This window comes from Neofelis nebulosa, chromosome 10, assembly GCF_028018385.1.
Source record: "Neofelis nebulosa isolate mNeoNeb1 chromosome 10, mNeoNeb1.pri, whole genome shotgun sequence".
In the NCBI taxonomy this organism is placed as follows: Eukaryota; Metazoa; Chordata; class Mammalia; order Carnivora; family Felidae; genus Neofelis; species Neofelis nebulosa.
Window position 1 is genome coordinate 60,542,859 of NC_080791.1, and position 16,137 is coordinate 60,558,995.

A 16,137-nucleotide genomic window follows, 5' to 3' on the forward strand; every position below is an offset into this window, starting at 1 on the left:
GCCTCCATGAATATGTAGTTATATTCAATATGAGGGGGACTAAGGGAAGGTCCTCACTGGATAGATTCTTCTGCTTTTCCTGGAAATTTGGGTGAAGAATGGGGGAGAATACTGGTGTGACCACACAATTCTTTGTATCACTTCAATTTTTTTCCCTTACTTGTTATAGTGGTCCAGGGACCAGGGATGCTACCGTGGGTGCTGAAAGTGGGGAGGATTCCAAAGCAAGAAACTCTGAATTCCTAGGGGCTGATGGCATGACTTGTAGCTGCACCCTATTCTGGCGAAGTTGGGAATGATAGTGAATGCAGTTACAGTAAATGCAGCTGTATTTCCTGGTGAGGATAGCCTGCTAGTTTTCTACTTTTGTAAACTACCCTACATGAATGGAAGTGGGCTAAGGGTGAGGCACTTGCTAGATTAGTGTTACTGGCAGCAATGTGGATCAGTACAGTGGCTGAAAGTAATATCCCTTCCAGAAGGTGGAAAAGTCTAGATAAAAAATGACAAATGGACAGGGAAATAGCTTTACCAGAAGGTAAAGGAATAAGTGGGTTAAACAATGAAGGAAAGCCAATCGTTGGTTAATACACAAAGGTAACATTCTCCTGCTCTGAGCCTCTAAGTACAATTATTGTAACAACCCCTGTCCTTAACAGTGTCTGGTATATGGGCAAGGGAAGATTGTTGGAAAGGCAAAGCAAACACTTCTGCAATTCTTACTGGTTTGTTCTGTAATGGAAGATACTAAGTCAATGTGAATTAGAAAAAGGTCAGAAGCCAGAGGAGGAGATATGCCAGGAGACCTCTCCAGCTTTAAGACTTTGGACAGCAACAGGTCAGCTGAGTCTGGTCAGGATCAAAGATCAGGTATCTAAAAATGGTATCTTTAGCCAGTCCTTATGGCAATCCTGACTACTGTTCAAGGGTGTGAGACCTTGACCTTATACTCTTGGATTTTAATATTGGTCTTTAAAAAGGGTTTGGAGTGGGTTAATAGGTACCAATTATATGTGGCATATAAGAAATCTACTTTAAGCATAAAGATGCATAATATGTCTTTTGCTATCCCTTTACTAACACTATCCCTTTGCATAATATGTCTTTTGCTATCCCTTTACTAATACTAGTCAAAAGAAATCTGGTTAATTTCAGACAAAGTTTAGAGCAAGGGAAAATTACTGGGATTAAAGAGGGGCATTAAATAATGCTAGAGGTTAACTCTCCAAGACCGTCCTTAATGTGTATACACTTTACAGAACATCAAAACATGCAAGGCTAGAACTGCAAGGAGAAATAGATGAATCCAAAATTATAGTTGGAGATTAACTCCCCTCTATCAGTAAGTGATAGATCCAGCAAGTAGAAAATCAGGACATAGTTGAATTGAACAGCACCATTAATCAACTGGATCTAACTGACCTCTGTAAGTTATATTATTTAACAGAATATTCTTCAAACTCACATGGAAAATTCACGAAGATAGCATTTTTTTAAATGTTTATTTTTGAGAGTGAGAGAACACAAGCAGAGGAGTGGCAATGAGAGGAGGAGACAGAATCCAAAGCAAGCTCCAGGCTCCGAGCTGTCAGAGCAGAGCCCAACGTGGGGCTCAAACTCACAAACCATGAGATCATGACCTGAACCGAAGCTGGACACTTAACCAGCTGAGCCCTAAGATAGGATTCTGAGCCACAAAACACACTGTCTAGTAGGTTTAAAAATAAGTCAGTCTACTCATACCAAAATGGAATTAAACTAGAAATAAGGACTGCTGGAAAACCCAATACTGAGGTTAAATGTTTTTTAAATAGATGGGTCAAAGACTTAAGTTAAATAGTTTGAAGTTACAATAAAAATATAATTTGTATTTTGTATTCTAAGTTTTATATTCAAAGTTTGTGGAATACTGTGAAAGCAGTGCTTAGAAAAAAATTTAGCCTTGAATATATATTAGAGGAAATGAGATCTAAAAGAGGACCTATACTTCTATCTTGGAAAACTAGATGAAGGGATTTAAGCCTCAAGTAAGCAGTAAAGAAATTAGAACAGACATCAATGAAATTGAAGTCAGAAAGTCAGTGGAGAAAGTCAAAACCAAAAGCTGGTTCTTTTACAAGATCAGTAGAAGTGATAAACCTCTAGCCAGGTTAAGGGGGGGGGGAAAGATACAAATTATTAAACAGAAATGAAAGAGGGACCATAACCACGGACCCCTACACGGTAGAGGAGTATTTTGAACTATACTCATACATTTGACAATCTAATGAAACAGACCAATTCTATGAAAGATCATCTCTGAAACTCGAACAATAGATGAATATAAAGAAAATGAATCAGTAACTTTCTAACACAAGACACACAGTCCATATGGGTTCACTGGGGAATCTCAAAAACAGATAGAAAAATCCTCCGCAAAATATTAGCAAACCAAATCCGGCAACACATAATATATACTGTGACCAACTGAGATTTATTCTAAGTATGCATGGTTGACTCAACATTTAAGAATTGCTGTAGTTTATCAAGTCAACAGGCTAAAAGAAAAATCATGAAGTCAATGGATGCAGAACAAGCATCTGACAAACTAGCAATGAAAAATGTAGAATTGGAACCTACGGTATATGAATTCAAATTTGTTTTTCACACACTACCTATGTAAATTTCAGGCAAATTAGTTAGCCTCTGTGTGTCTCAGTTTCTTCATCTGAGAAATGAGGATTATAGAAGCTCACATCTCCTCAGGTTGTTTTGGTGAAAAGGAGAAAAAGAATTTGGGAGATGATAGCCAGAGGAACGAAAGTATAGCAGCACAAGGTAGTAAGGGGAGGAGAAGATAAGAGGGGGTACTTGATACTGGGATAGGGATTTCATTTAATGACTGAGAATTAGAAGCTTTTTTATGTTTATTGGTATAATACAGCCCACCATTTGTCAAGTCATTCTGACACCTGAATTAAGATTTTCAAATCTGCCTATGAAGATGTAGATCTGAAGGGGATTCTCTCATCCAGTTGTACATCCACAGTTACTTCAGGCTTTAACAGAAACCTCCCACATCCTGGAAAATGCAGAAAAGAGTAAATCACCAATGGTACTGTGTGGGAGTGGGTAAAGGGATGCTAGGGATCTGATGGTTTGAGGCTCAGAGAAAGTTGATTGGTGGAATGAGGGGATATAGAGGGAGGTGCAGGATAATATAAAGGATGTGATAAAATTCACAGAAGATGTGAAAACTCAGGGGTGTGTGTGTGGGGGGGGGTCAAGGATGGGACCAAGATAAGGAAAACCCGGGTTTAAGGATAATTTGGTCAAGGACACATGTCTAGGAAGTGTTGGTACTGGTAATTAACTAGACAGATGTGGATTCACGTATATGATCTTAACCACTATGGTATACCACTTCCCTCAGAAGTGAGAAGGGGCTCAAATTTGATCCCAGATCCCAAATCCTGGCTCTGCCACTTATAAGCTAGGAGGATTTTTGGCAAAGTTCTTTATGTTGAGCACCAGTATTCCCATTTATGGATGAGAAAAGAAATCAGCCTTCAGACTTCAGAGAAGATGTACGCATGTCACTCAAATATTTATTCCCACCTACTCCAATTCAGCAGTTGGCCTAACACTGAAGAGTTCTTTTTTAGGAATTTCACATGGAAGATGGCTTATTTCAGAGCAAGAATACAACTCATTGAAAGAGTTATAAACCAGAAATCCAATATTCAGTTTATTTTGGGCCCCTGGTACCCATAGGTTAGCCTGACCAGAATAGCCTCCTTATATTTGATGGACTTATAAGGGAAGCCATGTTGTAAGACAGGGCTGATTGGATGAAGGCAAAGCTGAATCAACACATTCAAACATAGGATTAACATGTTTAACATCAAGCTTGAGGTTTTGCTTTGTGTTGTGGAGCTGTCTGTCATGGTCTCTCATCCTTGGGCCAGGATGCCCTCTCCTGGACAGTGCTAGAATGTGTATGGACCATGTTTATTTCGGATTCATCTCTGCTTCCAAGGCTGAATAGACTTCTGACTCACATTTAATACAGATTTAAGATATCCTATGGGGAACGTTAGTATCTTTAATGTTCTTTTACACAGCTCATATGCATACTTCTCTATCAGTTGAAAAAGGTGGTCTTGAGTTGGTCCATAAAGTCAAATTATTAAAGAGGCCTTATAACCTTTAACATGATTCAATTGATACACTGATTTATTGACTATAATTTCTAAGTATCATGCAAGATATGTATAAGAATCCTAGCCAACCTACTGAATTCTAAATTTAAAGGAGGAGTTCAATTGGATGTGGTATTTACTGAACCAAGTTTCAAAAGCTAGATATAGATTCATATCTGGGATGACATTCCTACTTTACTTGGCAGAGGGTATAACATGTGTACAAGCACAAAAGCAAGGAATTACCCTGCAGCTACAAGCAGTTTTACATAGAATATAAACTTAAGGTTGGGAAGGAGGTAGCAAGCTTCTAGAGTTCCCAGATTTTCCTGAGGTGCTGGAAAGTAAGATACTCTGGAAGGGGAGTAAAAATGAGAGCCTTCATGTATTGATTCTACTGCATTAACCCCTGTTCTGACCATATTGGTTCCTGGTCTAAAGGAGACAGGAGGTCTCCCAGGCTGATGAGAGCTAATGCTTCTGAAAGACACAAAAATTATAGTAGTTCTAACAATGCTGTTTATTAAGTGCCTGATAGGTTTTCTTACAAGCCTCTTCATACACAGTATCTCAATTATGAAAGCACCCAGAGATGATTATTCCTACTTTACACTGAGGAAAAAAACAAAAAAAACCTTGTTCAAGGTCACACAGTGGGTATTATGACTGAACTAGCTTGCAAACTCAAGCCTTTGGAGCTTCCAAGGCCATGTCTTGCCACAGTCCTAAATCATGATACCCACCAACACATAAGCATCCCATTAAGATACACCAAGATGGGTGCCTGGGTGGCTTAGTTGGTTGGGCAACATACTCTTGGTTTGGGTTCAGGTCATGATCTCAAGGTTTGTGGGTTTGAGCCCCACATTGGGTTCTGCCCTAAGAGTTCAGAGCAGGCTTAGGATTCTCTCTCCCTTTCTGTGCCCCACACCCAAAACAAACAAAAAGCAACACCAAGAGATAAACCACTTTCTCAGTTTGGCTTCTCTCCTTTCTGAGGAATGGGATGTTAGGTTGAAAAGGTTAGTTTCAGAAAGACATAAAGGAGATGCACTGTTCTACCTCCAAGTCCATGGGATCCATTCCTCAATAATGTGAACCAGAGTGGGGTGGGGGGGGGGGGAGTCCACAGTATATAATTTTTAGGGAATAGCTACTGGTTTGTCTTTAATTTTTTGGTTTGTATTAAAGTTTAGAGACACTATTATCACCTCCAAATACTTTCAGAATATCAAAACTTCATTAGATATTTACAGCCATGCTGAACTCTAATTACAAGGAGATTCTTCATCCTTTTCCTATAAAAGCTTTTATGATTTCTATTTCTATTGGTGCCCTTAGAATAGCTACAGACTCCAGGGAGGCCAGATACAACCAGCAAGAGCAGGACTTGGACACCCAAGTAATCATGACTCAATTAGAGAGTCTGTCTGTTCTCCTGAGACCTCTCTGGACCAAGCCTGACATACTAGGGATAGCTATGCTTAAGGTTAGATTTTGTGTTCATTCTTCTGGGACAAAGCCTGTTATTTTCCTTCTCTACTAAGGAAAGTGGGAAGGTTAACAAGTCCAGATAGAATTCCCTCAACCCCTGAACAGAATGCTTATAAGTGCCAGGCCTCAGTGGCATTTGCAGAGCCCTAGGCTCTTGCTGACACTACCCAGCAGAGGTAAGAGCATTGTATAAAAGGGGAATCTAGAAAAGGAACAGAGGTCATCAGGAGGGGTTCCAAGACTATTAGGATGAACAGACTTGGGACCCTTGGGCATTCTACTTCTGACTCCTGTGTAAGTCTCCAAGACAAGACGCAGAGGGAAGGAATTCTCTTGGGAGGGGACTTGAAGTGTGGAATCCATACAGAGCTCATGCTTCCTTACAGATTCAAGGAGTCTGAAGAGGCCCTCTAGATTGCTAATGGCAATCCAAAACACTCCAAGACACCTGCCAATGTTTTCAATATGCAATAGGTTATTCTCATTCAACATAGCTAGGCATTGTGTTACCCCAGGGATTATACTAGAGAAGATAGGAATGCTCCTTATTCTTATGAAACTTAGATTGTTTGAGGGATCATCCATGTAAGTCGGCAATTCAGAGCACTGTGTGTGTATAGTACAAAGACAGGCACTGAGCACAGACAGGGTTGGAGCGATTTAAGGTGACATCTAAGTTATGGAAAGGTGCATATGTAAGGATTGGCTAGGTGAAGAGGAATGCCATCCCAACACCAAGAACATGGGTAATTCTTAGAGGCAAAAGAACATGATATAGTTAGGAAGTAGAAAAAAATTTCAGCCTTGTTGGAAGGTAGTGGGTAGGGTCAAGAATGGTAAAAAATCTGGTTGGTGTTGGCAGATGTATTTGGATAGAGCTCAGGTGGCAGGTTGGCCTGACTCCTTATATCCTCATGGCAACTCTGAGCAGGAGCTTCAGTAGCCTCCCCTTCTATTGTGTTTGAAGTGTGAAGGCTGTTTGACTAGGGAGACATATGTTAAGGAATGTTAGGATCTTAGGGAAAGGATGGGAATGGGGCAGTCAGCAAAGTTAACCAAGACTCAGCCCAATCCCATTTAACAACGGAAGTGCATCTCTCCAGTCATGGGTACCCTTTTCAGTTTTATGAGGTGTTTCTGGAGATGAATAGGAAGAGGAAAACATGGAGAGGAAATGGTCATTGGGAAAAAGAGCTCTGTATGTTGTCAGGTATAGGGGAGGAAAGAGAAAGGATACAAATAAAATCTGCCTTCTTCAGGGCTTGAGGCCATTCCAGGGGATTGAAGACATTTGGCTTGGCTCTAGTAAGTCTGATGTAGTAAACGTGTGCTGGATTTCAAGAGAAATCACTTCTGATGTCTAGAAGTCCCTAGTTATACTTAGCTTTGTATGTAACTTGGGCTGTGAGATCTTCCCACAACAGGACTTCTCTGCCCAAACTCTGAAGGAAACGATTCCCCAGGTTGTGAGGCAGTATTGAGGAGACTCAAATGGCATCAAAAGAACAAAAAAAAGACTGCTGAAACCTCTTCACTAAAATAGGAGGGTAACTGCTGAGGGAGGAGGAGCACGGGGATAGAAAACAAATTCGCTTGCCAAGTCCTGTTGATTTTTCCATTCAAGGATTCTTCCTTTTCTGGAATAAAGATTCCCTATGTGATTACACCTTTGCTTAGTATAGCATCAGGTTATTAAAGCCAGTTGATTATATGCAAGGGTGAAGTAGACAAGTCCCCTCTTAAGTCTAGAAGTCCTGGTAAAGGTCATTTAGCCCTGAATGCCATTCATTTGCCTGTAGAACTAGTTCTGTAAAGTTGTCAACTTTCAGATTACATGTCCTACTAAGGAAGAAGACAACTTCTGAAAGACAGTACTGAGTGAAGATTGTACATTGGGATCTGGTGTGACCCATCCAAACCAGTGGCCTGGGGAAAGTGGCAGTTGAAGGGATTATCTACAGAGGCCTGGAAAGGGTTAAGGAAACTGACAAGGGGATGGTAAAGCACCAGAACCAACCTTGCACATTATTATCTAACTCAGGCCTGACCACATAAGGGAAGATGCTGTTGCCAGAAAGCAGGAGGGGTCACTTTTTAGAGCTGTTGCCTTTGGTAGAAAACCATGGCAAGGCCATATGTGCGTGGCAGGAAGGGAACTGGAGAACATGTTCCTGATCTCCAGACTCCTTTTCTTACCTCTTATTGGTGTCTCATATTGGCTGAACTCCTCTAGAAAACAGAAGAGAAGGGAATCTGGGTAATGCAGCCCTATAAACACCAGCTTATAGGGACCTAGGACAGGGCTTCAGAGGGACAAATGGAAAATAACCAGCACACAGGGTGAAAAAACCAAGACAGGCTCCCCTTGCTTGACTTCACCTGGTCACTTCAATCACAGGCTGGTTCCTATGCTCTTTTTTTTCCCCCCAGCCTCAATGATTCAGCCTTTTTACTGCTACTGCCAACACTGTTCCCATTTGTAGTGATAGAGGAGAACCTTGAGATGGAGAGGAAACCCAGCTCATCGAGAGGAATTCTGTGGGATCAAGTCACTATTATGGTGGTCATCCTCCCAGTACCATGGCTCCCTAGAGAGGCATTCCAAGGTTTTTTGAACTTTAATATTTCAAGACCAAAAATATATCCAATATTCTCAACTGCAAAGAACTAATGCTTACTGTTAATGTGTCAGACATTGCATTCTTGTTTAATCCTCATGCCTCCTCTAGGCTACAAGTGTTTAAGTTTGTTGTCAGTTGAAGTCAATTATATAATCGATATGATAAAGTAACTTGCCTCAGCTCCTACTGCCAGGATCTGAAACCAGATCTGGAAAATTCCAAAGCCCAGACTATTAACTATCTGCTATAGTCAACCCAACAAGGTTCAAGATGTAGAAGACAAAGCTTATATGTTTTTCTCCTTCCTTGACATTCCTCTAGTATAGATAGGAAACATTCTGGTATAATCCTTTAGACCCTGAAGAAAAACCCACACAAAATTGCTTCTAGGTCTTTTCTCAAAATACAAATATCCCTTTAGCCAGTTGTCCTGAACAACTGGAGGTAGGGCATTTCTTCTTTGGCCAAATACTTGTCCTCTAGGCTTCATGCCACTCAGAGCTGAATGGGTCTTCTTCCCTAATGGGGAGAATGCTCTGCTTCTGGAGCCTTATCCTCTATTTAGCCTCCATAAAAGGCGAGGGCCCTTGCAAGGATCTGCCTCTCGGCAGACAAACTGAGTTACATTCAGCAGCTTTTGCTTTTCAGGAATTGCTTTGTTTCTATCCTTCAAGGTCCCTTTCTTAGTGATTTTTGGCCTATAGATTAAAGGTTTCAGATCACCCAATAGCAAGTGTTGGCCTCAAGCTTAACCTTTGATTTACCACAGAGCCTAGACAGTCCTGGGGGTCTATCAATGTGTCTTTTCAAGAAGCTCTCATTTTGAGACCTAATAGAATACTGAGAGATACCGTATAGTTTACCTTTAAAGGACTAAATAGGTACTGGTCTGCCTTAGGTCATTTCAATGATTGATGCAAGAACATTGCTCCTTGGGAGTCCTATTATACAGAGATACTCTTACATTCAAATATGTATTTGGCTTGTGCTTGGAAAATTTTTTTCAGGTAAAATTTTGTGACCGTAATAATATGACACTTACACTATGATATCGTTCCATGATTTCTTTTAAGAAGTTTATAGCATCTTACCAATGATTCTATTCTTTATTATAGGATTTAAAATATTTCTAGAAAAAGTTTCTACTGCATTTTGGGGCATGAGTGAGAAGGTTCATTTATGAATCATGCTCACTTTTCAAAATTCCTGCTCAGTACCCAGCTCCTTCCAGCTTGCTGGCATCCCAGGGCTGGAGTCCCTGCATCTCTGGCTTTCCATCCCCTTTGGCTCCATGTACCTGGTTGCTGTGGTGGGGAACATCACCATTCTGGCTGTGGTAAAGGTGGAGAATAGCCTGCACCAGCCCATGTACTTCTTCCTGTGTATGTTGGCGGTTGTTGACCTGGTTCTATCCACTTCTACTATGCCCAAACTGCTGGGAATCTTCTGGTTTGGTGCTGGTGATATTGGCCTGGATGCCTGCTTGGCCCAAATGTTCCTCATCCACTGCTTTGCCACAGTTGAGTCAGGCATCTTCCTTGCCATGGCTTTGGACCGCTACGTAGCCATTTGCAACCCGCTACATCATACCACAGTGCTCACTCATGCTATGGTGGGACGGTTGGGGCTGGCTGCCCTCTTTCGGGGGGTACTCTACATCGGACCTCTGCCTTTGATGATCCGCCTACGGCTGCCCCTTTACAAGGCTCGTGTCATCTCACACTCTTACTGTGAGCACATGGCTGTGGTCACCTTGGCATGTGGTGACAGCAGGGTCAACAATGTCTATGGGCTAAGCATTGGTTTTTTGGTCCTAATCTTGGATTCCATGGCTATTTCTGTCTCTTATGTGATGATTTTCCGGGCCGTGATGGGGTTAGCCACACCTGAAGCCCGACTTAAAACCCTGGGGACATGTGGTTCTCACATCTGTGCCATTCTGATCTTTTATGTTCCTATTGTGGTTTCTTCTCTTATTCACCGATTTGGTCACCAGGTACCTCCTCCAGTCCACACTCTACTGGCTAACTTCTACCTCCTCATTCCTCCAATCCTTAATCCCATTGTTTACGCTGTCCGCACCAAGCAGATCCGGGAGCGGCTTCTCCAAATGCTGAAGACAGAAACTAAGTTCAAGTGACCATTACTTCCTTCCCTCTCAAACATATGGAGAAGGTATTTAAATATGGTGGGCAGCTTGCCAAATGGGAGCTTCAAGCTGTCTGAGAGGTTAGGCCCAGTGTTCTCCAGTTTTTGTGATTCCAAAGGAATGTTAATGTACAGTTTAAGTTCTATTTATGTTTATTTTAATGACTAAAGGGTATTTGAGCTGTAAAGGTGAAATTATGATGACCTCAGTAATACAAATAGTTAGGATATTTATAAGAATTAAGTGCTGACGTGGATGGAACTGGAGAGTGTGATGCTAAGTGAAATAAGCCATACAGAGAAAGACAGATACCATATGGTTTCACTCTTATGTGGATCCTGAGAAACGTAACAGAAACCCATGGGGGAGGGGAAGAAAAAAAAAAAAAAAAGAGGTTAGAGTGGGAGAGAGCCAAAGCATAAGAGACTGTTAAAAATTGAGAACAAACTGAGGGTTGATGGGGGGTGGGAGGGAGGGCAGGGTGGGTGATGGGTATTGAGGAGGGCACCTTTTGGGATGAGCACTGGGTGTTGTATGGAAACCAATTTGACAGTAAATTTCATATATTAAAAAAAAATAAATTAAAAAAAAAAGAATTAAGTGCTGAATGAACACTAACTTGTGAGGTAGTTAGTACTGTTCACATTTTACACATTGGAAATAGGATAGAATACCCTTGCTTTATCAGTTGCATGCAGAGCTTCTAAGATGCCTAGATCCAATGCTTTGGAGTTTAGAATGTTATATAATAGGTTCTACTTTTTTCTGTGCCTGCTTCAATTCTAAAAAAAAAAAAAAAAAATGGAGTCGTTTCATTCATGTGGACTCAACAGGAAAAGCAATTTTGATTTAAACCTTTAAGCCAAGATGCTAAAATTGCTTGTACTAAGAAAGCATGGAGTGTTCTAGAAGAATATGGCCTGTTAAAAAAAGATCAGCTTAATGAAGGGCAGTGGACAAGATGATCAGGTTTCAACATGACCTTCGTACTTCTCCTGCAGACCCATTCCTGTCAAGTAGCCTGAAGTGTGTGAGGGCTCCATGAAGAGGAGAACCTCTACTCCTTGCAGTAGCTCTCCCTGGGTACATCTGTAGGATCCCTCACTACATATGGTCTTTTTGAATTGATCACAAAATAAGGTGAAGTTAGGAGTTCTAGCATTTCTAGGAACATTGACTTTACCTTCCAGATTAAGTATTAATTCAGTATCTAGAAAAGGACTATAAAACACTTTGCTAGTTAAGTAGCTGCTGTTGAAAGTTACTAATGTGATTCTTAACCACAGTTTGTAGGCAGTTACTGTCCCTGCTTTGCACATGAGAAATGGATATTCCCAGAAGTGACACAAGAATTGCCCAAGGTGACTCAGTTTATAGGAGGTAAAAAAAAAAAAAAAAAAAAAAAAAAAAAAAAAAAAAAAAAAAAAGAATTCAGCAGTTAAAAATTTGAGAGAGAGTGAGCATTCATGAGTGAGCATGAGGGGCAGAGGGAGGGGGAGAGAATCTCAAGCTGGCTCCATACTTAGTGCTGAGCCAACAGGGGGATCTAGGTCTCATCCCATGACCCTGATATTATGAACTGAGCCAAAAATCAAGTGCAACACTCGACTGAGCCAGCCAGATGCCGCATGGAATTCAGTGGTTTAGAATTCCAAAGCCTCTAGTCCTTATGACCCTCATTTTACTCAGCTGCAGAAAAGATGAAAAGCTTTTTTCCTGAAGGTCTGAATGGTTGCATATTTAATGTCTCTTACACAGCTGACACTATAGTCAGTCCCAACTACGAATGCACAGATCAGTTTCCCTTCAAAGGGTAGAACTGGATGCAACTCAAAGTTGGATTACAAACCCTTAACTATAACCAGGCAGGAAGATGTTGAGTCTATTGAGCTTTAGGTATACAACAAATGATCACAGACCTTAGTATGAAGGGAAGTAGTCAAGTGCAAATGAAAGATCACTATACAACAACCAGAATAAGTGACTTCTGATTCTGACTATTGGGATATCTAGAATGTGTTCATTTAGGGTTCTGATTATATTCACATTTCCCCGAAATCTAACTTTTAGCCTATTCTATCCCATCGTTCCATCATGGTTTAGCTTTCCTGAACCTTAGGTCTGAGTTTGGGAAAGTCAAATAGTCTTCATATAAAGGGAAAAACAATCATAAGCAAAGTCCTATTTTGCTTACCCCCACCATGGTTGGGGACCAAGGGAAGGGGTTTGGAATTAATGTCAAGTATGTGTTCACCGGATCTCAGGGCCCTCTTTGTGGAGGAGTGTGGGAAAAGGCAAGGACAAGGACATGGCCTGGAGAAAAGGTCTGAAGCTTTAACATTTAACTACCAGGTTAAAAATTGGAGAGAGGTTAGAAACCTTGTTATTCTCCTTTAGTGCATAGCATTTATATTTTCTGAGGGAGAATATGCTCAAGGGACTTAAGTATAAACTTGAACCCAATTTATGGCACTCTTCATTTGGAGTTCAGCCTAGCACATGAATTTGTTTTTAGCAGATTAGCTATGGAATATCAATCCCTCAACTCTTATGTATTTTAGTATTGTGAAACCTGGATGTAGCCAAGAGGCATTCGGTTTGCTACCTAAGCAGAAAAGACTAAGGGGTTTTATAGAGCATACAACAAAGCATGGAGATTGTTGTGGCAACCTTCAAATATGCCTCCCCCATCTCCTGTGGTAGGAGTGTGGTTGACTGTCAGCCTTAGCTGTTGCCATCTAAAAATCCATCACCATGTTCCACTGAGGTCACATTTCCCACAAGCAGCTCCTAGCCAATAACTAGGCATTTTAGGGATGGAGGGTAGGCCCATTCCTGCAGGACAGAATGCTTGTGACAGGTAACTATGGCTATGGGACTCCTCGCTGTACTTCTAAAAGCTTCGGCAAGGCCAATGAAGTCTGAGACCTTTCCTTCCTTAACCTCTTTCAATACTTTACAGAGGTCAGACTGGCATTGTGAGCAGATAGCTTGCCCAGCATCTACCTCCCTCTGCATTTCTCTCATAGGCATAGCTTCCAGTAAGTCTAATCCCATTTTGTGGTCTGCTTCTTAGAGGACCAACAGTGGTCAGAGCAAGCAGAATGTAAAGTGGGCATCTGGCTCGCTAACTCCCTGGCAGAGGAGGATGATGCCACCTTACTTAGTGGGTAGGGCATAGGTAGTCCTTCACACAAGATGGTGACTCAATTGCTAAAGATTTCACTAGTGGGGAATTAAGAAGATATCCCAGTAGGGGGGAAACACTGTTGCAAATGTGAGGATACAAACATTTGAGAAATGTGGGGGAGGGTACAGTCTATAAAGTCATGGAATTTGTTTTTCTAAATTACACTGATGCCTTGCAGAAGGATGGTAAGATTGAGAGCTATTAACGAGCAGTTAATGGTTATGCATGAGAGCCCGAGCATCTGCTAACTTACAAAAATATTCTTATCTGCTGCAATGATACAGCTAAGTGATAGGCCAAAGACCATTGTTAGAGGCATAGAGCACTCAGTGTTTGAATGCTCAGCCAGAGAAGGTCAGAGTTCTATTTTGGAAAACCTGGGACACTAAAACATGGCATGGGAACCTCTGGATGCCAACCTTTGGGTATAGTGGCCCTGTAGCTACTCTAAATGCTTGGACTTTGAGGTGACCCACATTTCCTTAGTAAGGGATGGCTTCTGTGAGGCAACAGGTGTTCCTCTCCAGAGCCATCCTCACTTCTCTTCCTGTCTACTGTGCTGATAACCAGGGTTAAAGGGCAGTATAACCTCCCTTTCTGGGGTAGACAGGGCCCAAGTTCTCAGAATTAGCTAGCACATACTGACATGAGTACCTGTGGGAATGGTTTGGGGAGTATTTGATCAGGAGCAATAGGATGTAAATATGTAAAATTAAGACTAGATGAAAGATTCAACCTGGAGGCACTTTCTTGGCATGTGGGATTTATTACCCTTGCGAACACCCTAGGAGATTGTGCAAACTCCCTGTTAGAGTGGCTCCTTTAAGCCTGAAAACAATGGCTAATGATAAGCAAAGTGAAAATGCTTAGATTGTCCTGAAAGAAGGTCAAAATAAAGATGCAGGTAATCATATTGTAACAGATTGTTATGTAATGACAGAAGACCCATCAGAAAGTTATGTTCAGTTGAACACAAGACACAACATCCAAAACCATCATAACTGGTGATACAGGCACCAGTACCACTGAGAAGTTCAATGGTGGCTCTCACCAGGTCTGATGACAGCAAAGGTAGTTCTATTTGTGGGCTCATGAAGATCAGTGGGGATAATGGAGAAATTGAGACCAAATGGAAGCATTTGACCACAAGTCAGAAGGCTGAAATTACTTTAAGAACTGGTAAAGTCAAAGGGGCTTGGCTCCAGGGGATTGTGGAGCTGTTTTAGTGTTTTGGGCCCCAAAGGCTGAAACAGGTGGGTAGCCAGCAAGGCTCTGGCTTACCATCTAGAAAAACAAAGTACAATGGATATAAGACTAGGGATGGTCATTGCAATAGTCAATCTCTTGCTCAGTTTCCAGACCTGTACTAATTTTCAAGATCTAGGACTCATTAACCCAAGAGGTACCTGGATCCCTAAGGGGAAGGACTCAAAAAACCTCAGTTCTATACCATGATTCCCTGAACTCTTCTCTAAACAGAACTATGGTCATTTAGGCAATTTTACACTAGGAAGAGAATACCTAGACATTGAAGACTGATACTGATAAACTGAAAGAACAATCATGGTCCCTCTACTGGAGTTGGGGCTCTGCTCTAGGTAGTAGAATCCAGTCAGTAAGGGGTCTTAGAGAAAGTCCAGTTCTCAGTATGTCCTGATTCCACGAACTTACCCAGTGGTCACTTCTTCAGCCACTTAGTGACTGATTAGAACTATTAGAATTGGAATAACTACCATATGGCATACCTGGTCTGTGAGGGAAGAGATGGCACAGTGGGTAAGGCCAGATAGAAGTCTCCAAAATTTCTCTCCAAAGTTAAAAAATGCTACTCAGTTCCATGATAGAGAATTTAGCAACCGGGCAGATGTGATGTTTATTCCAGTTTCAAGAGGACTGAGAAGTTTCCATTCACATGGGATAGGCAATAGTACTCAGCTTCCCTCAGGGGCATGTTAACTTTTTTTTTTTAACGTTTATTTTGAGACAGAGAGAGACCGAGCATGAACAGGGGAGGGGCAGAGAGAGGGAGACACAGAATCTGAAACAGGCTCCAGGCTCTGAGCGGTCAGCACAGAGCCCGACGCGGGGCTCGAACTCACGGACCGTGAGATCATGACCTGAGCCGAAGTCGGATGCTTAACCAACCAAGCCACCCAGGCGCCCATGTTAACTCTTTATACCGTAATATAATCCTAAAAGGACTAGACCTCCCACAGAATATCGCAATGATCTACCAGTGACAGGTTGATTGGGCAAAATACACAAGAAGTGGACTGTGAAAGTCTTAGACACATATGTTCCAGAGGAAGAGACAAATACTGAGAGTAGTCAGTAGCCTAGCATTTCAGTGAAGGTTTCCAGGGGTCCAATGGTAAAGAAATGCTTCTAAAGTGAAGATCATCTTGCAAATTCTATACAAGGAGAAAACAATGCATGGTAGGCTACATTTGATTCTGGAGATAATGTATTCCTCACTTAGGAATTCTGTACCAGAGGACATGG

The 16,137-nt window shown here is 41.5% G+C and overlaps 1 protein-coding gene and 1 long non-coding RNA gene across 2 annotated transcripts in view; one reads left to right on the top strand and one right to left on the bottom strand.

Moving 5' to 3' along the window:
- Positions 1-2,888: 2,888 nt before the first annotated feature.
- LOC131487335 (uncharacterized) overlaps positions 2,889-16,137 on the bottom strand; it is a 32,238-nt gene continuing 18,989 nt past the window's right edge. The window contains exon 2 of the long non-coding RNA XR_009249710.1: positions 2,889-3,061. This is a non-coding gene — a long non-coding RNA (uncharacterized LOC131487335). The remainder of the gene's footprint in view (positions 3,062-16,137) is intronic.
- On the top strand, positions 9,483-10,436 carry LOC131487333 (olfactory receptor 52M1). Its single transcript, XM_058687964.1, has one exon. It carries the CDS (start codon positions 9,483-9,485, stop codon positions 10,434-10,436), a length of 954 nt encoding a protein of 317 aa, XP_058543947.1.